Source organism: Dryobates pubescens, chromosome 10, assembly GCF_014839835.1.
Source record: "Dryobates pubescens isolate bDryPub1 chromosome 10, bDryPub1.pri, whole genome shotgun sequence".
Classification (NCBI taxonomy): Eukaryota; Metazoa; Chordata; class Aves; order Piciformes; family Picidae; genus Dryobates; species Dryobates pubescens.
In genome coordinates, this window is record NC_071621.1 from 23620410 (window position 1) to 23643081 (window position 22672).

The window sequence follows — 22672 nt, forward strand, 5'->3', positions numbered from 1 at the left end:
TATTTTGAGAAGGAACAGTATCTTTTGTGAAGAGGCTGGCAGCATGCCACAGTGATGAAAGATGCCCTTGTAACGGGAACAAAGAAGCCTGGTTAGGGATCCTAATACCACAAGGCGCTTTGCTGGGTTGCTTTATGTGCCTAGAATGTCAGTAAAATACTAGGTTCGGAGAGATGCCTCAAAAACCTCCTAGGCCCTGACTTAGCTGCATTTTATGCAATGATTCACACTGGGTATATGGAGTTGTGAGAGGCTGTGTTACCAGAGGAGTAGCGCCTTGCGGAGGTACAGATGGCTGCAGGGATGTGAGGCAGTAGGTAACCAGACCAAGTCCATTTATAACCTGCAAAAAGGAGCACCAACGCCGGGCCGCGCCGTTCTGTGTCCCCGGGGAAGCCGTTGTTTCGGCAAGCGACAGTGAGGAGGTTGCCAGGACCCGGGCCTGCACCCCGCCGTATCGCCGGTGTCGCTAGCAGCGGGGGCTGGTAGGCGCCCGGGAGAATCAGCTCACACCGGCCCCCTCACGCCAGTATCTCTCTGGGCGCGGGGTCGGCTGGGCCCGCGCCGGGGCAGCCCTCCTCTCCCTCGCGCCGGGCGGGGAAGGAGACGCAGCCCCCGCACCGAGAGAGGCTGCCTTTGGCCCCGACCTTCAGGGAAAAGGTGGAAGAGAAAGCAGCATCCGCCGCGCTGCCGAGCCCCCTTCTCAGGAGAGCACCTCCCCGGTCCCGCAGCGGGGAGCTGATCCCGGCGAAGGCTTTACGCCTCGCCCGCCCCCGCAGCCAGGCCGCGGCGGTGCCAGCGGCTGCCGCCGCAACGCGGCGTCTGCGTGGGGGGGGCCCATGGCCATCCCGCCGCCGCCCTAGCCGGCCGCGGGCTTCGCCAGCCGCCCCGGCCGCAGCATGCCGAACAGGGCCGGCCTGGACACATCGCTGAGGATGTCCCTGCAGCGGAAATCCTCCAAGATCCACTCCTCGGCTGGTGAGGAAAGGGCGAGGCGAGGCGGGAGGGAGCAGCGGGGGGAGGAAGGAGCGCAGGGGAAAGGGGAACGGCGCCTCCATGGGCCGGCCGCTCGGCCCCGCAACCCAGCTCCACCGCCGCACCGCCCGCGCCCCCTCCTCCTCCTCCTCTGCCGCCGCCCTCGCTGGGGTGTTCCAGCGGCTGCAGCGACGGCGGCGGGAAGCCTGCAGTACTGCCCCCGCCCTCGGGGTCTCTGTGCGGGAAGGAGGCGCCGTGGCCCCCGGGGATCACCGGTCTGCGGCGGGGCAGGGCAGCGCTGGTCCATGCGCTCCATGCGCACCGGGCACCCTGCCCCCGCCTCCACGCTGCGGGCCCAGCAGTGGACCCTGGGGATCTCCCCACACCCCAGCAACCCCGGTCACTGCACTCCGCAGGGCTCTTGCATCCCACTGAGCACCAAGCCCACGGTGCCTCCGGCCAACAGGGCCCCGCACATCGCAGGCCGCGCCGCTCTGGTTGCGGCTGCACGGGCATTGCCAACTCCTTCCGTCAGTTGCGGGCGTCAGGGCAGGTGGTGGACAACCTGCAAGGGCAGCCTGGGTGCTGCCTTCTCAGAATAGCACCACTGAATGGGCAAGGCATTTTCCTCCTTCTATCTCTTGGTTCTGATTATTTTTGACAAAAAAATCCCCTGGTGCGCATCTGATCAGTGGGTAGTACCGCCGGCGGGGAGGCAGGGGTGCTGTGCACCCCACCTCACTGCTCGGGGGCCTCCAACCCTGGGGAGAGCACCAGGCACTGCTGTGAGATTCATTTAGGAAAATGCTTTCCAATTTGGTCATGAACAAACAGACAAAAGTGAAACAACTTGAAGGTCTCATTCTGGTCCCAGAGGACTTCCACTAACTTCTGCAGGACCAAGGTGCATTCAAAATTAATTTTTGTTACCTATTTTACTTAGGGATACCTGAAGCCTCAGTGCTATTGTGACTTACAGACAGGTCCAGGAAAAGGCTGAAGCGCCTGTTTCCGTGCAAAATACTTATGTGCCTAGTACAATCTCTGTGGCAAGGGTGCAGTGTGATGCTCCTTCAGTAACTGTAATTTGAATAGGGAATGTGCTTTTGTAGAATGTTTCTTGGTTAGCTTCACTTTGGGTTAAATCTCAGAGCACCTTGGAGACCATATACTGTATGGCATTTGGATGATGCTGATGTCCTTAACCACTCATGGCTGTTCACCCAATGGAACCAGACTAGAGCAGGCTTGAGGCTGAAGCCACCTTCTGTTTGGCTCTTCTGTGTAACCTGGTCACCCTACTAATACTCTTCTGTTTGGCCTCACTGCTTGCTAGTAAGGACAAAATCTGAGAGACCTCTGCATAGTAGCTGAAGTAAGCGGGATGCTAAGCAAAGAGGTGTGTAGTGCTAGCTCACAGGACATGGTAAGGTTTCAGAGTAGGATTTAGCACATTACCAGCTTTACTTATCTTGAGCATAAGCCATTCAGATGAAAGTCACAGTTAAGCAGATTCCACTCTCCAGTGCTTGGGGTTGTGGCCACTTCAGCAGTCTGATCTGAAATCCTGTCCTGTGGCAGGACAGCAGATCTGTTTGCAAACTAATGTTTGGAATCCAAACCTAGGTGCCCTTACCTATAACCAGCGTTTCAGATGCTGAACACTTGTCATTTGAAGACTGTTTAGCTTGAACATGTGGTACAGAAGGAGTTCAAGCTTCAGTTTTTGTTAATCATATTTGTGGATGTCGGTGGTTCAGTTACACCCAGGCACGCTCTGCATGCCTGAGGCACACAGATTTCCTAGTGGGGGGAATTTATCTCTACACAGGTTTAGACTTTTACATGTTCCCTTCATTTCAAGTAAGCAAAATCCAAATTGGATGACACTTTGAAGAAAGGTCAGGCTTGCTAGTTAGCATTACTGTCACAGCTTCTCAGTTGTTGAAGAAAATATTTCATATTTAATTATTTTTTTATGATAGAATAATATTTAGAATAGGTACATTCTTGTGAACTTGCTATTCAATAGAGTATACCCAGGAAGCCAAGAAAGCTAACAGGCATCCTGGCCTGTATCAGCAATAGTGTGTCCAGCAGGACCAGGGCAGAGGTTGCCCCCCTGTACTCAGCACTGGTGAGGTCACACCTCAAATACTGGTTTCAGTTTTGAGCCCCTCGCTCAGGAAGGACATTGAAGTGTTGGAGAGGGTCCAGAGAAGGGCAATAAAACTGGTGAAGGGTTCAGAGAACAAGTCTTGTGAGGAGCAGCTGATGGAGCTGGGGTTATTTAGAGAAATGGAGGCTCGAGGTGGACCTTCTTACTCTCTACAACTCCTTGAAAAGTAGGTCATAGCAAGGTGGGGGTCAGTCTCTTATCCAGGTAATAAGCAATAAGATGAGAGGAAACAGCCTATATAATACCTATCAAAGTTTACATAATATTGGTTTGTGTAACTTAATACATAGAAAGAATGTGATTGTAGTTTATGTAAGTCAGTACCTAGGGGCCACCACTCAGAAAGTCCTGCCTTCCCCTTTCCTGCATATTCTCATTGCCTTTCTTATGTCAATGTTACCCATCAGATGGTCACATGGTCACCTGGATCAGCACTGATGTGGCTCACTAACAGTCTGTGTGATCTCACATGGCAGCAGGACTCTGATTTTCACAGCATCCTGTGGCTTGGTGTGCAGACCTGCTCTCTTGTGTGAATTAACAGGTTCTGAGAAGGGGCTCAGGACTGTGTGAACCCAGCTATGAAAACACGCATTTGGAGACTCAGCCACTGTCAGCTAAAAATCAATCCAGATGTGGCTGTGTGAGGCATTGCAAAATCTGAAGACCTTCCTTGAGGTGAATGTTGTGGAGGGAGAATTGGTCACCCTTTTGTCCTTTTCAGTTGGGGTCGGATAACCCTGTCTTCATCCACTGTGGTTTTCCTGACACCTGTGTATCAGAATATTCTACCTCCTTTCCTTTCCAGAAGAGATGATGTTTCCTGATTTAAATTCTCATAGTGTGTCTGCTAGTATTAGCTTTTAGTTTGGGTCACAGAGACTTACTCTTACAGTGTGTATTTTAGTAGCTTATGGATGTTTTTAGTCAGCAAGAACACTACCTCTCTGATGTTCTAACAATGTTTTTTTTCCCATCAGATCCAACTGTGATTTTCTACTTTCCTGCTATTTGTAGTGTGGCTTCCATGTGTGGTAGCATGTTACAAACTGTAATTGGTATATTCGGTGGAGTTTTAGGCCCCTTCAGCACAGGACTTCACAGAAGAAGAGATGATGTGAGAAGGAGAATCCAGAGATAATGAGTCACCTTCTGCCACTTAAATGATGAGTCCTCTTTTTTTTCTTTATGCATTTGCTCATTAATTGATTTTTTTTTTTTGCTTTGTACAACAAAATCTTTTTATTGCTGTAATGTTGTACCAGTGAGCTAAATTGATTAGATTTAAATTATTCTCAAAGAAGTCTCCAGCTCTTGATGGTTGGAACCACAGACATCAAAGGCCCGTGCTTCTCCTTTCTGCCTCCTTAAAGTCACTAAAAATAAGCAACTGTCAATAACACATTGGGTGGTTACACAATAGCACTTTTATTTTTAGGTTGAAAAATCTTAAATTCCAACTTTAGAATGGATTGGAGGTACAAATGCTCTTGATGCCATTTGCTGTGGTCTTTTTCAACTGCTCAGTGGTGCCCATCAGCAAGAAGAAATATTTTTAGTGTAAAGGTAGTCTCAAAATCACAGAATTGTAGTGGTTGGAAGGGACCTCTGGAGATCATCTAGTCCAACCTTTTTGGCAGAGCAGCTTGCACAGGAGGGCATCCAGGCAGGTTTTGAGTGACTCCAGAGATGAAGACTCCACCACCTCTCTGGGCAGCCTGTTCCAGTGCTCTACCACCATCTAAATGAAGAAGTTTCTCCTTGTATTTAGAAGGAACTCCCTATGTTCAAGTTTATGCCTGTTACCTCTTGTCCTGTCACTGGGCACCACTGAAAAAAGGCTGGCCCCATCCTCTTAACACCCACCCTTAAAGTACTTCTGTACATTGACAAAGTCCTCCCCTTAGTCTTCTGTGGGCTAAAAAGGCCCAAGTCCCTCAGCCTCTCCTCAGAAGAGAAATGTTTCCGTTCCCTAATCATCTAACCTCCCTTGACCACACCCATCTTGGTGTACTCCAGGATGCCATTGGCCTGCTTGGCCACAAGGGCACATTGCAAGCTCTTGGTCATCCTGTTGTCTACCAGGACTCCTGTGTCTTGTTCCACAGATCTGTTATCCAGCAGGTCAGCCCCTAACCTGTACATGGGGGTTATTCCTGCCTAGGTGCAGTACCCAACACTTGGCCTTATTGAATTTCGTAAGGTTGCTGTGAGCTCAACTCTCCAGCTTGTCCACGTTGCACTGGATGACAACACAGACTTCTGGTGTGTCAGCCACCCCTCCTTATTTTGTGCCATCAGCAAACTTCATTTAGGTTGTTGATGAATATATTGAACAGGACTGGGCCCAGTATTGTCCTCTGGGGAGCACCACTTGTTTTAGGTCTCCAGCTCAACTCTGCTGCTGACCACAACCCTCTGAGCTCTGTCTTTCAGCCAGTTTTCAATCCACCCCACTGTTCCATTCTTCTAACCCACACTTCCTAAGCTTGCCTATGGGAATGCTGTGGGAGACAGTGTCAAAAGCCTAGTGACAGAATCTTTTCCTGGGACATGAGGAGCTTACATATAAACATCCTTTGATGGTATGAAAGCATACTCCTTTTATGTCTTTTCTATCCACATATCCCCTTTAACAGTTCATTACACTTTATGTTGTGGATTTGGTGTTAAGAACAGCAACTGTCTCTTAGTTTTACCACCTTCTGTGTTTTGTCAGAGGAATATCTATAAGAGCATCTTGGGAATAAATATTTTTTTGTTCTGTGATAGTACATGACTGTGATTGCAACTGTTGGGAAATGTCACATAGAGCAGTTAAAACTGCACACAGGCATTTGTAATTTTCTCAAAGCTTTCACCTGTAGTCATTTAGGAATGATACATAATTCCTATAGATACATCACATTATCACAGTATCACTAAGGCTGGAAGAGACCTCGAGGATCATCGAGTCCAACCTGTCACCACAGACCTCATGACTAGACCATGGCACCAAGTGCCGCGTCCAATCTCCTCTTGAACACCTCCAGGGATGGTGACTCCACCACCCCCCTGGGCAGCCCATTCCAATGATGAATGACTCTCAGTGAAGAACTGTCTCCTCACCTCGAGTCTAAACTTCCCCTGGTGCAGCTTGAGACTGTGTCCCCTCATTCTGGTGCTGGTTGCCTGGGAGAAGAGACCAACCCCTTCCTAGCTACAACCACCTTTCAGGTAGTTGTAGAGGGCAATGAGGTCACCCCTGAGCCTCCTCCAGGCTAAACAATCCCAGCTCCCTCAGCCTCTCCTCATAGGGCTTGTGCTCAAGGCCTCTCCCCAGCCTTGTTGCCCTTCTCTGGACACGTTCAAGTGTCTCTATGTCCTTCTTAAACTGAGGGACCCAGAACTGGACACAGTACTCAAGGTGTGGCCTAACCAATGCAGAGTACAGGGGCACAATGACTTCCCTGCTCCTGCTGGCCACACTGTTCCTAATGCAGGCCAGGATGCCATTGGCTTTCTTGGCCACCTGGGCACACTGCTGGCTCATGTTTAGGTGGCTGTCAATCAGCACCCCCAGGTCCCTCTCTGTCTGGGAGCTCTCCAGCCACTCTGACCCCAGCCTGTACATGCAAAGCACACAGTAGCTGTAAGTGAAAAGTTGAGAATCAGCTACGCACTAAGTTATAAAAGTGGTCAGTATAGTGCTGAGGCAGCAGATTCCTAGGTTATTAACATTTAAATGTTTAATAGAGCAAAAGCCTTGTTCTGCTGTGAGAAATATACCTGGCAGGTATAGTGCTTCTGGGCAGCAGACAGTAAGGTGTACTTCCTTAGCAATTGCATTCAATACCTACTAGCATTACCAAAAATAACAGAAACTTCTAGCAAGACAATTGCAAGTGTAGTGTTGACACATAAAGGTTGTCTCTTTATGATGAGAAATTTTTCCAGGTGAAGACTGAAGTTCACCTGTGTTTTATGCACACACTCAAACTGTGTGGTGGTAATTTTGTTCAAATGTTATGGAGCTCCTGTTTATTTTCATCCATGTTTAACTGGCACATAAGTAGTATAATGTACAGCTTATTCAGCCACTTCAAAGGCTCAATCTTATTTCCATAAACACCAGTGACAATTATGCCTTTTCAGCAAGGCCTCATCACAATAAACCCCGTGTTTTACATTACTGCTTTTTTTATAGGAGCACAAAGCAGAGTCTTCTCAAGCAGTGAGAGATCTTGCTCTGCTGTAAATTGAGGTGGTGACAGTGATGGGGCTAACTGGAGGCCAATCTGAACTTCTACTATCTTAACTCACTTAAAGCTTGTCTGACTGTGAGAGTAGGCATTAGGATGGAAGGGAACTTAGAATACATCTGCTTATGACATTGAATTAGAAAAAAGGAGTTGTATGCACAGTTACTGGGGAATAGCTTTGTATGTAAACAAGGTCCTAAGCAGCGTATCAGAAGGAACACTTTTTTTGCCTTACTGTGGCTGGGTAGGTGAAATCATAGATAAATCCATTAAAGAGCAAAGTACTCAGATGATGTGGAATGCAGTTATTTAGGAGTTAGTTGAAGAAATTTAACTACCATCCAGTTTTTAGTATTAGATGAAATATATTTAATAAACATTTCCAGTCCACTGCATAGTCAGTACATGAACTCTTTTGTGTTATGTTACTTGACTATATTCATAACTCTATTGAGAAGAGACACATGTATTGTCTATTTGTAGGAACTATTTTAGAATTTCACACACATGCACATGACATTCGAAGCACAGCACATTCCAGACAGCTAGAGATATTTCTTAACAGCGTAGTTACTGTTGCCGTGAGCCCTACAAATACCTGTTTAAATCAGAAAGAACATGAAGTTGAGTAAATTAGTCCTACTACCTTTCTGATGCAATGAAGAATCTCAAGACATACTAGTGGGGTTTTCAATACATTTCCACCCTCACACAGGTTGTTTTTGTTATTTTTTGTTCCCATTAAGGACCTGGAATTTTTTTGCACTGGTGTATCAGTGTGAAGTGCAAATAAATGAGAACTTGTCTTCCACTTGGCTAAAGGGGAAGAGCTGTGATTGGGTCTGATTTGTAATTCATAATAAAACCCAACAAAGTAGGTCAGTTTTTATTTTAGTCAGAGATTTGGTCTGGTGAACCTGCCTTCTTTTAGAGTATTGCAAACTAAGATTAACACAACTGAAATTAGTGTGTAAGTTCCATAAAGGAGAAAAGGCAGCTTTACATCTTGTCTAAATCTGACTGGAAGATCTTGACTTCTAATACCTTATTTCTTGCATGTAGATAACCAAACCCATGTATTTGATTTAATTACATAAGTAGGTAGTCTTAAAGAGTGAAAGCAAAAGTTCTTATCTCTTTACGATGTAAGACCACCCTAATTCACTTGCTGCTTTGACTAGAAGGAGGGCTCAGGTGCTATCTCCTGCTGACCCAGCGCTGTTCTGCCTATTCATATGAAGCATAATGAAGTTAATCTAACATCCTGTGCCTGTGAGAGCTAGGAACATTCAAGCCAGTGCTGATAAAAAAAGATACATGGAACTAATACTCCAGGCTTTTGTGTGCCTTTAAAGATTGTAAGCAAATGTCACCTTAATGTAATAGATGCAGCTTATTTGTAAATGGGAGACAAGAGATGGTTAAAGAAGTGTATTAGAAATGCTGTGTCCAGCAGGAGTAGGGAGGTGATTGTCCTCTTGTACTCAGCTCTGGTGAGGCCACACCTTGAGTATTGTGTTCAGTTTTGGGCACCTCAATACAAGAGAGATGTGGAGGTGCTGGAGCGAGTGCAGAGGAGGGCAATGAAGCTGGGGAAGGGCCTGGAGAATAAATCTTATGAAGAGTGACTGAAGGAGCTGGGGCTGTTTAGTTTGAAAAAGAGGAGGCTGAGGGGAGACCTCAGTGCTGTCTACAACTACCTGAAAGGACATTGTGAAAAGGCTGGTGCTGGTCTCTTCTCATAGGTAATTAGTGATAGAATGAGAGGGAATAGCCTCAAGGATAGGTTTAGACTGGACATTAGGAACAATTTTTTCACAGAAGGAGTGGTCAGGCATTGGAATGTGCTGCCCAGGGAGGTGGTTGAGTCACCAACCCTGGATGTGCTCAAAGGTCATTTAGATGTGGTGCTTGTGGATATGTTTTAGGGCTGAACTTTGTAGAGTAGGATTATGAGTTGGACTTAATGATCCTGAGGGTCTTTTCCAACCTGAACGATTCTGTGAAAGAGTACGTGCAAAGTCAATAGCAGTCGTTGTACCTGTGGAATACTGTGGAGCACAGCTTCACAATGTTTTGGGATTTTGCTTACCATCTACCAATCTGCATTTGCCATAACAGTTACACAGATGGGAATCAGCACATAACATGTAAGCTTTAAAATGAAATCCACTTGTCACTTACGCAACATTTCTGCATGCCTGACAAGACTCACCCTAGTTCCTGCATCAGCAGCCCTGTGGCTACTGAACTGAAATACATTGACTTCAATCCTAGTGCCTTGCTTTGAAGATGGACAGAAGGACAGGGTAACTAAGGTCTGTGTTTGTTCCCCAAACTGGCAGGAAGACCAGTTCTGTTTTACAGATTAACAATAAAATCTTCCCAGGGTTTCACTAGCACCAGTGTGCACCTGGAGGCCATCCATTTGTCTGCCTGGTCATAGTGGGGGAAAAAGAAGCTTTCTTTAGAGCTTAGAGAGACAGACTGGAGGAGAGAGTGCTATCCTTCTGCCTCCATGCCCCTAGTCAAACTCATTTTAATCCTGTGCTGCATGAAGAGCAGGCGTTGTTTACTCTTCATTCCTCAACTAAAATCCTGAGCCTTGCTGAAGTTTCCCCACAATCTTCAGTAAGTAAAAAGGTGCTTATTCTCTATTTTGAAAGGAAGTAATTTTATTTAGAAATCTCAAATGACCTTCTCTGATCTTTCAAAGATTTTAATCTCTACAGATCTTCATTAGGGTAACAAAAAGGGGGTGATCAGTCTTCAGAAAGAGAAAGCAGCGGCTAGGAAGGTCTGAAAGATTTGAGGAGAAAGACCTTACAGATCTCTTGCAGAAAAAGCAAAAATATTTTGGTTCTACAATCTTGCATTCCAGTCAATGTATTTCTTTTCACTCTGGAATATGGACATCCTTTGGATATAGCTGGCAATTAAATTGAAGAGAATTTTATACATTACCTACTTAAGAGCACACATCTCTCATCCTTCCTAATCAGGAGCTTCCTACTGTGACTTGTAGCTGTCAAACTAAAATTTCCCATGGATGATGCTTTTCCTAAATGCCCTTCTATCACAAGTCTGAGTTAGCTGGGACTATGTAAACAACATCTCCCCATTACTATTCCCTCTCTGCTGACAGAGCATCTCATAGAAAATCTGCTAAGTCACAGATCCTACAGTAGATGCGAGAATGACTGTCCTTCCTGGGCTCCAAAGAAGATGATTCTGAAGTCCTCAGAACTGAGTTTTGTTAAAGCTTTGGTCTGCCTGCTGATTACCTAAACCATTTATTTCTGAGGGCTTTTTGCCAAACCCCAAAGAGAGAAAAATGGCTGCAGTAATAGGCCTGATATGATTTTGTTGAGACAGTTCAATTTTGTGTTAGTGCTAAATAATATGGGTTTTAAATAATTTAGTACTCCTTTAGTACCTTTTTTGGTTCATCAGACAGCCAGGTTCCCAAGCTCTATGCACAGGCCATTCCTGCTATGATTGCTGTTGTTTAACATCTTTTTATCGGGCTCAGTGCCATTTCCTGTACAGAAAAATCCCTGACAACCAGAGGCAAAAGTTAATCTTATACATTCTTCCAAAACTTTCCTTTTTTTAATGGAAAGTCCCTTGTAACACACCCAGCACTTTGCACACAACATCTCGCTGAATTTCCACTTCGTTCTGTTACAGGCTACGAATCAAATTTAACCATCACTTTTGCCAACTGATGGGGTGATAGGATTTATATTTATATGGCCCAGTTCATGTCTTAGCAGGGCAGATGGCACTGTTAGAGTGCAGACCATTAATCTGAAACTCAGCAACTGTAAACAACCATATTTTTTATTTTCATCAGAATTAGTATGTGAAGTAGCATTCAGTAATAAAACATTAGTACCCTAAGCAAAAGCCACAAAATTTACTGAGGTGGAGAAGGACACCAGTGATTTGGTGGCTTCTGTCTTGATGGGGAGCTAAAACTGTTTCACTTCAGTTCCAAGTATTTTTATCACCAGTGTCTCCAGAGCAAGGAAATAATTTTAGTTACCCATTTCTTAGAGTCAATGTGAAAATTACAGGCAGCTACACAGCGTTTGTATGGTGCTGGGAAAAAGATGATGGTGTACAACAATGTGTCTTTAATCAGATGACTGCAGCCATTGGGGTTACTTTTTTTGATAGTGTTGTCTGGCTTTTGTGATGTCAGACATTATGAAACCAACTCCACTTGGATATTCTGGAAAAGACAGAGCATGATCTGCTATGAATGAGCTTTTATTTAATCCTCTATTTCTTGTAAAGGTTTAATTTTGCAACAGCATTTTGTAAGCATTTATTCCTATAGGTTTTTGAACATTATTTCTTACTGTTTAAATAGCTTATTAACAATGATTCCACTCCTACATGAACAATTCTAGTATGAAAAGGATATATCAGTTTTTGTGGACTAAAATTTGAGAAGAGCGATAAACAGCTTGAATAAGGGGGAAGGGAAGTACTACATTAAGAAGATTGGCAGTGCTTCAGCTAAAAGACTATGCTGTCTTGTTATAGCCAAAAATAGAATTGGATTAACAGAAGAAAAGCAAGTAGCTAAAACTAAGGTCAAAGCAGAAATAGATGCTGTAGAATTGTCTCATACACCCAAAGACAGGATAAGATACTGGAGGAGTTTTCCTGGCATATCCACCTGTTCACAACAGTTCACACAGAGGAACTGCAGAAAAAAATCATATAATAATTTTTGTCAATTAAGAGACCAAGAACTAAGTGTTAAGATGAGAAGGAAAAAACCACAAAAACCTTTTTCAGTTACTTATAAAGGCTTTAACCTGTATGCTATTACAAATAAGTATTTTAAAAAGCTCTGAAAGGCAGTATCAGAGGAACAGTAAGTTGTTTGAAGAGTCTTATTAAAGTAGATCAATGTAGTGATTGTTTATTGTGCTTTAAGCTTTTCTCAGAGCCCAAAAGCCCAACGGAGAAGACTTAGGTTGCTTCCCTTCTCCCCTTTTCCCAGTAGGGAAAGAAATCAGGGAGGAAGAGAGAAGTAAAACTACAAAAGAAGAGTCTTGCATCAATTTGGAAGTAAAAGGGTAAGTTTAACAAAAAATAAAAGGTACTTAAGGAGAAAAAAAAAGTTACAAAAGCATAAGGGAAAAGGATAAATAAAAGTATATACAAAACCAGACACAGATGGTGAAAGTTTCTCTTAGGATCCAGTCCCTTTCATGGCCAGAACAACATGAAACAAGCCTGACCTCATAGTTGACAACAGCTCACAGCAACAGAGTATCAAAAGGCAAGAGAGAGAAAACAAAGCAGGACCCTATGCCCCCTTGAAAAGTGTTGTGGAAAGGAGTGGGAGTGGAAAAACTTTGACCCGGGGACACGTCCCCTTGGGAGGAGGCCAGGTCTCTCTGCTCACCTGGATCAGGTTTCTTTGCCCACCTGAAGCTAGGGGTTTTTTCCCAGCCCACCCCTCCTGGGCTGGGCTTAACCAAGCACACCCGTTCAAGCTGAATAGGTTATGTTGTAACTACTCACCAGAAAGTAGGCTTAACAAGATACAGGTTGTACCTGATGCCAATTATTACACTCTGTTTATACTAATGAGCCCTAGTCTCTTAATTTGTGAGAGGAGTTAATGCATGCAGCTATTGAGCCTTTAAAAGGGGAGAAAGGGCTTAAAAGGCCAGGTCTGTGGAAGTTTCAGTGAACTGTAGTGTGTGGGAGGATTGTCCTTTCTTTTTGGTTAGCATTTTAGTCAGGTAAGTTTTTTTAGGGTTTGAGGGGAGGGAAGGTTGCACTTATTTATGGAAGTGGGGGGTTTTTATGCATTACTCTAGTGTTGTGAGGTAAATATTGACTTTTTTTTCCCCCTCCCCTTTTTCTCTATGTGGAAAACTTGAAAGCCTGCTTTCTTCATACAAAGGTTTACTCAGAAACATGCAGTCATATAGTAAGCAAAGTCTATGTCTGTGCTTACTGTAAGAGTTTTGTTCTGTTATTTGTCATTAGCTACTGCTTGGTGAAAGTATAGCTAAGACTGGAGAACAAACAGCTATAGATCTGTATCAGAATGACTCTTTCTTGTGATTTCTTGTTCCTGTTGTCATATGCTCTTAAATGGTGATCTCAGCACTACAGTGGTGGTTCTCAACAGTTACATCGTAGGAATTATGTTCAAGATGAGAGATGTGTGAAATTTTTTTGGGTGTAAGCTCAATTAACAAGGAGGAACTGTTTTAACAATGAGTTCAATGTTAAGATAGTAAATGATTTTTGCTGTTTTCCTGTTTTCCCTGGGGCTATTCTGTCATGAAACACTCCTCCAGTATTACCATACAAGTCATAAACATAATTTCCTCTAAAGCCACAGCAGGCTAAACAAAGCTAGATAATCAAATATTGTAAAGGTCTGTGATTCTTTGCTCATTCTGGTAGCAGTTCAAATAAAGCTCTGTCTATTGCAGACAGGTACTAGAGTATCTCAGAAGTGACAGGTGGATAAATACAGATACACTTAATCATCAACAATGATGGAATAGATCAAGCCGAATCCTGATCTGATAGAAAACAAACATTGAGTGTTTTGGCAATAACAAGCCTTGTGTGAACTGTAGCAGGTGACCTGTATGGTCATAATCTCAGCTGACACTGTCAGCATAACTGTGCCTAAATCAATTTCACTGTCACCAGTGTGCAGCACTTCAGTCAGGTCTACAGGCTTCCCAGAACAATCTGCAGAAGCCATAACATACCATTTAGAGGTCAAGCCACTGAGACTATTACCTTCTTTTAGGAGAGGGTAAAAGTAGGTAGGGGGAAAAACAGAGGAAGTAATACTTTAAGAACTCCTTCAGCAAGCAAGATAGGTGTTCCAGGGAGAACATCTAGAGTAAGAAGGCATTTTACATTGAGATTTTCATAATAAAAATACTTCAGCTGGAGAAGGTTTTCCCAATATACTTCTAGTATAGGACTTCAGCATAACAGAGGCAGGTGGATAAATAATGCTTACTACTGCAGCTTTGCAATAACTGTAGTTATATTTTTCATATGATATAATTCAAAGTGATAAGGAAGGAGGTTCTGTCTCAATAGGCTTTCTTCTCATCCCTGATCTGATCCTCTGAGTGAGGCTGTAGAGCAGAGATAAGACTGGCTGATACTACAAAACCTGTAAACCTTTCCTATCTGCCAACAGTGGTCTTTTCCTGCAGGGGACAAGCAGAGGCATATCATGGCAGCTCTTCTCCTGTCCTTGGATAAATGTAAAGCTGCTGTTCAATTTTCTGTTTTGGAAGCCTATTTATACATCCATTAAACTAAAAATAAACTTGTTGTACCCTGAAGAATTTGATTAAGCTTACAAGTCTGTCCTAAGCTTTGTGCAGAGATGTGGCTTTGTTAAGCTGCCTTAAGCATTATTGACCATGTTTTGGTAGCTCTTGGTGATACAAATCACTGATAAGTAACAAAAGAAGTTTTGCACTGTATTCCATATATGATGCTCAAGGCTGAGAGTACAAGAGCCACTCTTCCAGGTCAAAATAGAAGGAATCTGCAATGCAGACACCCACTATTTCAGACTCTTGCTTCCAGATTCTTCTTTTGGGGAAATGGTTTAAATCTAGCCTCTGAATCCTCTGGAAACTGCCAGGTGATAAGGGGAGCTGTTAATTCTTCCATCAGCATAGATACTTCAGTTTTAAGGTGTTCTAAGGAAGAAAGTGTTTGGTGGTGCAAGAAAATTAATCTCTGAAGAATGTGCTACCTCTCTGCATGCCCTGTTTGTGTGGTGATAGTGATGTAGGATAGCGGAGTCACTCTGCAATGTTATTCCAGGTGCTCTGAAAGCCTGGGGTCTTTTCTCTGCTCTTAATCAACTCCATGTTGTCCACTCTGCACTGAAAATGGTGTTTCTTGTTTCTCAAGTTGGAGGAGAGTAATGGGTCTGCATGGGTATGCTTATAGTTCTGGGTTTCTGTGCAGTCCTTTTCATGTGTGTGGAGTATCCCTTCTGCCATGTTGGGATTGCTGAACAGTACATAGTCTGAAGGTGGAGGACTAAAATATTCTGGTGATTAACAAGGCAGTATTAATTATGTTCTTGGGTTATGTCAAGCTTCAGCATAGTTAATAGGTATTACATTAGGGAAAAATAGTGTAAGAGTTAAATAAGAACATGATGGCCTAATTCCATTAGTTATCACACTGCCAGTTGCTAAGATGCTGGTTTTTGCAAGATGTTTGGCTGCTGCATGAGAGAGCTGAAAATGTATTGCAATTAGTAGGGATGAATTGGTTGCCAATTTTCTCTCTTGAATGGCTGCATTAACAGTCCCACTAGCGGTTGTAGTGAACCTTTAATGAATACAGTAAACCACATAACCCCCATGAGCCTGTGTGGCTTGGTACATGGTGTGTTCTGTAATGGTACCATCCAAGTCAGACTTTCCATCCTATTTACTAAGCACTTTGTGAACAACTTGGTGGGAGTTTTATGTTAAAAAGAGTTGCCTCAGTGAGGAGAATAGACTATAACTTAGTATCTTCACTGTTATTTCATATCTGCTTTGTTCTGTTAAGTATGCATGAAGAAAGGCTAAAGTAGCAGAGTAGTAAGGCTAGAGTGCATTAATAATGTACTGTTCAGTTTAACACTCACTCCTTAGAACTTGTAGGACGATGCTGGGGTAATGTCCTGGGTAGGATCAGTGCCTTAGGTGCTTGTGCAGGCAGTGTAATTCTCAGCATTACAAATAGGATCTGCTCCATGCTCATTCAAAGGTGTATCTGTGTATCTCTTGGTACAGAGTACTTAGATGAGAGCTCTGCTACTCAGTACAGGTTTATGCATCCAATAGAGGCAAAATGAGGTAAAATTAGGTCTTCTGCAGTAGCTACACCAAAAGGAACTTCAGAATGTCCTAGTCTCTTCTTCCTGTAAGTGATCCTTCCCTGTTATCTTCTCCATTACAAGGGACATAGCTGCCAAGTGCTCTGAAGAAATGCAGGGAGGGAAGATTGTGGTGACTGCTTAACTGATATCCATCAGTTTGTCCTTGATGAGCAAATGGCTCTTTTTTATTACTTATGGATCAGTCTTGATAGTCCTTTCCTCCCCTTGGAAAAGAAGTGATACAGATTTAAAACTGTGGGATTGAAGGGAGGTTGTTTATACCTTAGTTTCCCTGCTTTGTAGTCAAATGTCTCCTTGAAAAGGCAGTGCCAGCTGTCTTGTGTTGCATATTGGCATGCTTGAGGTATGCCTGTGGGTTATGCTATTTAAATATGTTTTCCCCAAGACCAGTGTTCTGCTAACATGCTATAGAGCAGAGAGTGATGGGTTTGGGGATGCTTTATTTCTCTTCTGGACAAATGTGGGGGTAAAAGATGAGATGTCTGGGGGATCTTACAGGGGTAAGGTGGGAGTTGCCCTCAAGAGTGCTGAGGGATCCCACTGCTTTTCAAAGCTGGTTCCACTTTGTTCTGGGCCATGTCCTTACAATGGCCTAGCTCAGGTCAGCTTTCAGAATGTGGGGAAACAGTGTTCACTGAAGCATGGCTGGCTTGCTGCTGGCTAAGCCCCTTCCACTGACAGCAGTTGGTAGTGGGGAGACAGACAGTGTTGAGTTTGTGCTTTTGCAATAGAAATAGTCACAAAATGCAGAGGCACCTGCGTTGGTTCGGTTGGCATTAGGGCTGCGGTCTGGTACGTTTTGGTCTTAAAATTTACCCCAATACAATTATCACCTATGTCTGATCAGGGCAAGATATTCATCCTTGTCTGCATAATTGATGTTTTGAAGAAACAGTGTTTTCCTAGTGAGTGTTTTCTTGCTGAGCTCTTCCACAGTAACTCTACACAATGTGTGCTGCTTTAGAAGAGTCTAAACATGAGTTACTGGACTCTTGTTTTCCTAGCACTGGGCTTGCCTTTGGTTGCTGTTGGTTGATTTGAAGTTTAGCAACTCTCCTGATAGTGCTTTTTGCTTTTAGCCTCTCACCTCACCCCATGAAGGGTAGCAGCTGTTCTCTCCATGTATCCCCCAGCTGCTGTGTAGTGCTGCCTAGTGAGCAAATGGCTGGTCTAAGCTGGCTTGGACAAATTGAGTGAGTTATCTGCAGCCTAGTTCATTAACCAAGTCTGAACAGTGAACACTGCTGCTAGTATTGCTGGTGGTATATAAAATCACAGAATTGTTTTGATTGGAAGAAACCTTTAAGTTCATCAAATCTAACTATTAACCCAGCACTATCAAGTCACTGCTAAACTGTGTCCTGCAGCACCACATCTACATTTCTTATATTTTTCCAGGGATGATGATTCTACCACTCTACTCTGCCTGTTCCAGTTCTTCACATCCCTTTCAGTGAACAAGTGTTTCTTAAGCTAAGATCCCTTCTAAACATCCCTTGGCACAACTTGAAGCAGTTTCCACTGCTTCACGCAGATTCTCCTCCTCTGCTCCAGTGAGACCATATCTGGAGTACTGTGTACAGTTGTGGAGCCCCTGTTACAGGAAGGATCTGGATGTGCTGCAGAGTGTCCAGAGAAGGGCCCTGAAGATGATTAGAGGGCTGGAGAACCTCTCCTACGAGGACAGACTGAGGGAGTTGGGGCTGTTCAGTCTGCAGAAAAGAAGGCTCCAAAGAGACCTTATTGTGGCCTTCCAGTATCTTAAAGGGCCCTACAAGAAAGCTGGCAAAGGACTTTTTAGGGTGTCAGGTAATGATAGGATTAGGGGAAATGGGGGGAAAAAATAGAAATGGGTAGATTCAGATTGGATGTTAGGAAGCTCTTCACCATGATGGTACACTGGAACAGGTTGCCCAGGGAGGTGGTGGAAGTCCCCTCCCTGGAGGTTTTTAAGGCTAGGCTGGATGTGTCTCTGAGCAACCTGATGTAGTGTGAGGTGTCCCTGCCAATGGCAGGGGGGTTGGAACTAGATGATCCTTGAGGTCCCTTCCAACCCTAACAATTCTATGATTCTACTTGGCTCTTGTTACTTGGGAGAAGTGATTGACTGTTGCTTGGGTCCAGCTTGTTTTCACTGAGTTGTAGATAGTGTTAAGATCTTCTCTGTGCCTCTTTTTTTCTAGGCTAAACAACCCCAGTTCTCTCAGCTACTCCCCAAAGGACTTGTGCTCTAGACCAGCTTTGCCATTCTCTGGCCACGTGCCAGGACCTTGATGCCCTCCTTTTGGTGAGGGACCTATGTATCTTGCATGCTGTCTTTAATTTTATTGTCCTCCTGCCCCTTTAGTCTGTACTTCAGTTAGGAGTATACCTGCTAATGCCCCATGTGTCTAGAGCAGGTGCCCTGTGAAAATAGTGGGGCTTACATGCTTCAAACAAGTCTGGTTAGAGCAGGTGAGAGAAACTAAACTTGAATGATGATCAAAGATAGAAGGTACTGGATTTTGTTGGAATTATTGTTAGCTATTTGTTAGAGAGGATTGCTCTTAAGGGAGTTCCTATGGCTCCACTAATCATTAGAGGCTCTTCAATAAGAAGAGTCTCAGGGCTGTATTAAACCTGCCTTGAGAACCTGTAGGGAAAATGCTGTCTTTGGTCTCTGTGATTACCACTATAGCACATCATCTTTGAACCCTGAACTCTTCTGTTACACTTTGGCCAAAGGCCTTAAATTAGGTCAGAGGGGTTGGATAGGCAAGAATTTTAAATGATGTAGTTCCCTTTTAGATCAGTGCATGTGTGACATTTAAAAGGCATTTTTTGTATAGTGTTTCAGCTGGTAAATGAGTTGTCTTCTGGCCTGTTAGAAGGCAGCAGTCTCAGGCGTAGGCCGAGTGCTACTGCCTCAGGGTATAAGGAATGCATTTCTGTGCTTTATCCTGTGACTAAGATGATTTTGTTAAATGTTTCTTCATTCCCCCCCACCTTTACACAAACCTAGAGTTCTTGCCTCTAGAAATAAAATGAGCTAAATCAACACTATAACACTGTTAATGCTGGGTTACTGTAAGTGTAAATAAATGCATGAAGCTGTAGTGGCTTCAGGCTAACTTGAAAATACCTAGCATTATCTTAATATGGTGAATAATTGACTTTTGGTGTTTATTTGAGCATACTAAAGATAAAAGGATGGAAGAAAAGTGCCCCCTTTTTAATTGATAATACTATATTATTTGCAAGCACTTCATATTCTTTTTGTTTGTTTTTTTAGCTATCTAAAATACAAAGCCTGTTCAATATGGAAGCAGCTACACTGCAGAAAAGTATTGATAACTGGATTGTAAGGATTATCCAGTTCAAAATGCATGACTACATTTTGGTGGCTTAAGTTAGTAGCAGAGCACAAGTTAGGTGTCAGGATATTAGTTCACAAAAATGGAAAATGGTTCACTTTATTCACTGGCATTTACAGACAATAGGTGTGTATAGCACTGCTCCTGTTTACAGGCTGAGTTTCTGTGTGTTGGTTTTTGTTAGCTGGAGGTGACATGGGGAGTGGGGTGTGTGCAAAGCGTTTTTTGCATGGTTGCTCTTGGTTATCCTGTGGCAGCTTCTGTTTGTGGAAGACCCATAGGGTTTTTGCTTCCTACTGGCAGAAGAGCATCAGGTTTCTCCTCCTAAACTAAGCATTGTTCTCTGGAAAGAAAAGAGTTCAGGGAAACATTTTGCTCTGAGAAGTTGTAACCATTACGTAAAACTGTGGAAACCTGTGTTTCTTTATCACATCAACAGCTTCTGGTTATCAGATTGGACTGCGTTGTTTAGATAGCAAAGAGCCTGAGGTAGTGGCTGAAGGGAAAACTTCATGCAGAAAGCTAAGTGGAGTAATATAAGGGAAGAGAATAGTGTAAGTCTACAGCAGGAGATGCAAGCTGTGAGAAATGAGACAATCCAGGCCTCCTTCCAGCTGGAACTTGAGTTTTGGATACAGTCAGAATTGTCACTCTGTGGAGCAGAAGTGGTATATGAAGAGGGAGAGTTAACTGACTCAAAGTATAACTGGCTTTTGATATAGGAGCTAGCTTCTCTTGTGCCTGCTAGTTTAGAAACACTTTATTTTCAAAAGTTGTGATGCTTTTGTGACAGTCTTTGAACACAAAACTAGCAAGCGTTTTTCTCCCATAGAATTCAGCTGTGAAGATTGCAGGGCAACAGAAAACATTAATTCCAGTCAGGTCTGCTCTAAGATTCATCTGAAACAATGATTGCTAGCAGATGGGACCAAATACCCTAATGCTGCTCAAGGGATGCCTTACAAAAGAGCAGGTAGCTGTATTTAAGGCATCCATTTTGCACTGGAAAAAACAGTTGCAATTGTATTTCTTCTGTTAAGCTTTTGGAATGAAAGCAGTATTTCAAGAAAATTTTGCAGAGAAGGGGAATATAGGAAGGCCTTCTTTAGGGGATTACTAGGTTGTGATGAATCTCACATTCACTGATTTATATCTATCTATTTAAACAATAATAGATAAACTGAATCCTCTGTAGATCTTATGGCAATGTGGGCTTTGATGCACAACTATGGAATCAAAATGATTAGGTGTGCTTTTTCACATTAAAATTCCATAAACATGAGTTGACTGACTCATCACTGGAGACCTTAATCTTACTCCAATAACATTATAGCACAGAATAAGAGGCAGAAAATTGATTTTTATCTGGTTCTTCTTGTTTGTACTGCTTGTCTTTGCACGTGCTTATTATTTCCTGTCTCTGAGGCATGCTATCAGCAGCTTGGAGATGATCTCATAAAAATTAACTGGAAGGAGAAAGTTCCCTTTCTGAATTATTAGAGGTTACACTATGGTCTCCCTAGCTGCTGAGCTGCTCTGAGAATTAATTCTCTTCCCTGTCTTTGGCAAAGAATAGGAATCTTTGATCACAGAAGATGGGGAACTACAGTTAAATAGTAACTGCATACTCTTTTTTCATTATTAATAATTGCCTATTAGAAAAAATGTCTTCCTGACCCTGCAGGTGGTTTTATGCACACCTGTCCATGTTTGCTATCATGACACCATAAAACTGATGCTTGATGCAAGTGTTATCTCAGGACTCTTTTATAAAGCACCTGTTTAAAAATCTTGAGGAGATAAATCCTGAGGGACAGCAAAGAGCAGGCTTCTAAACTGGAACCATATCCAGCTGAAAACAAAGAAACACATTAGTTGTGCCTGAACTTTTGGCTGGAAAACGCTCTCAGATGCAAGCAGCTGTAGCAGTTGCTACCCTGATCATGATCTGTATTTACAAAGTTGATCTGTATTTACAAAGTTGATTTCATGACTGGTAAAACCGAGCTAGTGAAGTTTAATACAGCAGTAAAATGATCTTAAATCACTTAAATATACTGTATGACAGACTGATGGTACAAGAACTGAGTTATCAAAATGTGGCCATGAGAAGGGATTGCATCTTTTAATTAGATGCTACTCCCCTTCATCCTATGTTTTGAATCAACATGCTAAACCTTTTTGAACCTCTAGTATGAAATAGCAGCTAAGCTAATACTGTGTGGGATGGTGAGGTGTAATCAGTGAAAAACTTGTCAGCTCACCCTGAGAAGACTCCCATGAGCTTCAGTGATACCAAAACTACCCTGAAATTACTCGAACGCAGGCTTTGTAACTTTGCTGAAACAAAACCTAATTTCTGTTGTACTAAAAATCCAAATTTTCTGACAAGTGTAGTTTGTCTAAATATAGCTGCAAAAGACTACATTCAAGACTTCAGAAATCCTTAGTTGCTACAAGACTTGAGTAATTGCTAATTGGTGTGGTTTGTGGCCAGCATTTGTGAAGTCACCAGAGCAAGAACAGAAGTAGTTAAGCCAATTGCGGTATTTTGTTTTCTAGATTGTGGTTCTTCTTATGGGCTTTCCAGAACCCTTCCCCATGTATTTACTTGCTTTCTACATTGAAGTACAAAGATTTACCATATTTGCTTTATTTAAAACTGCTACTTTGCTGGGACTATGAAGTTTTTACTGAATTGCAGTGTTTTGAGCTATGCTTGTGGCTGTGGGTGCTGTATGGGCTTCCAGTGCTATGCCATATTTCTCTTTGCTTGCCCCGCTGACCTTGTGAAGAGAAGGTGCCTTGCTGGTTACCAGCTAGCAGAGACACATTTAGATGGGCACTTTACATGGAATGAAGGTGCTACAGGTGATCAGCAGATAATGAAGGGATCACACATTGGAAGGCATAGTCACAGGAGGAGCTTAAAATCTGAACTGAAATAGTGTTAAGCAATTCAAACTTCACTAAGGAGTTTCCTTCCTTAAGGAGC

General features: G+C 43.2%; 1 protein-coding gene across 1 annotated transcript in view; it reads left to right on the forward strand.

The window, feature by feature from the left end:
- The first annotated feature begins 556 nt into the window (after positions 1-556).
- ATP8A2 (ATPase phospholipid transporting 8A2) overlaps positions 557-22672 on the forward strand; it is a 336577-nt gene continuing 314461 nt past the window's right edge. Inside the window, exon 1 of the mRNA XM_054164622.1 lies at positions 557-978. Within this exon, the coding sequence (XP_054020597.1) occupies positions 900-978 (79 nt within the window). The 5' untranslated portion in view covers positions 557-899. The remainder of the gene's footprint in view (positions 979-22672) is intronic.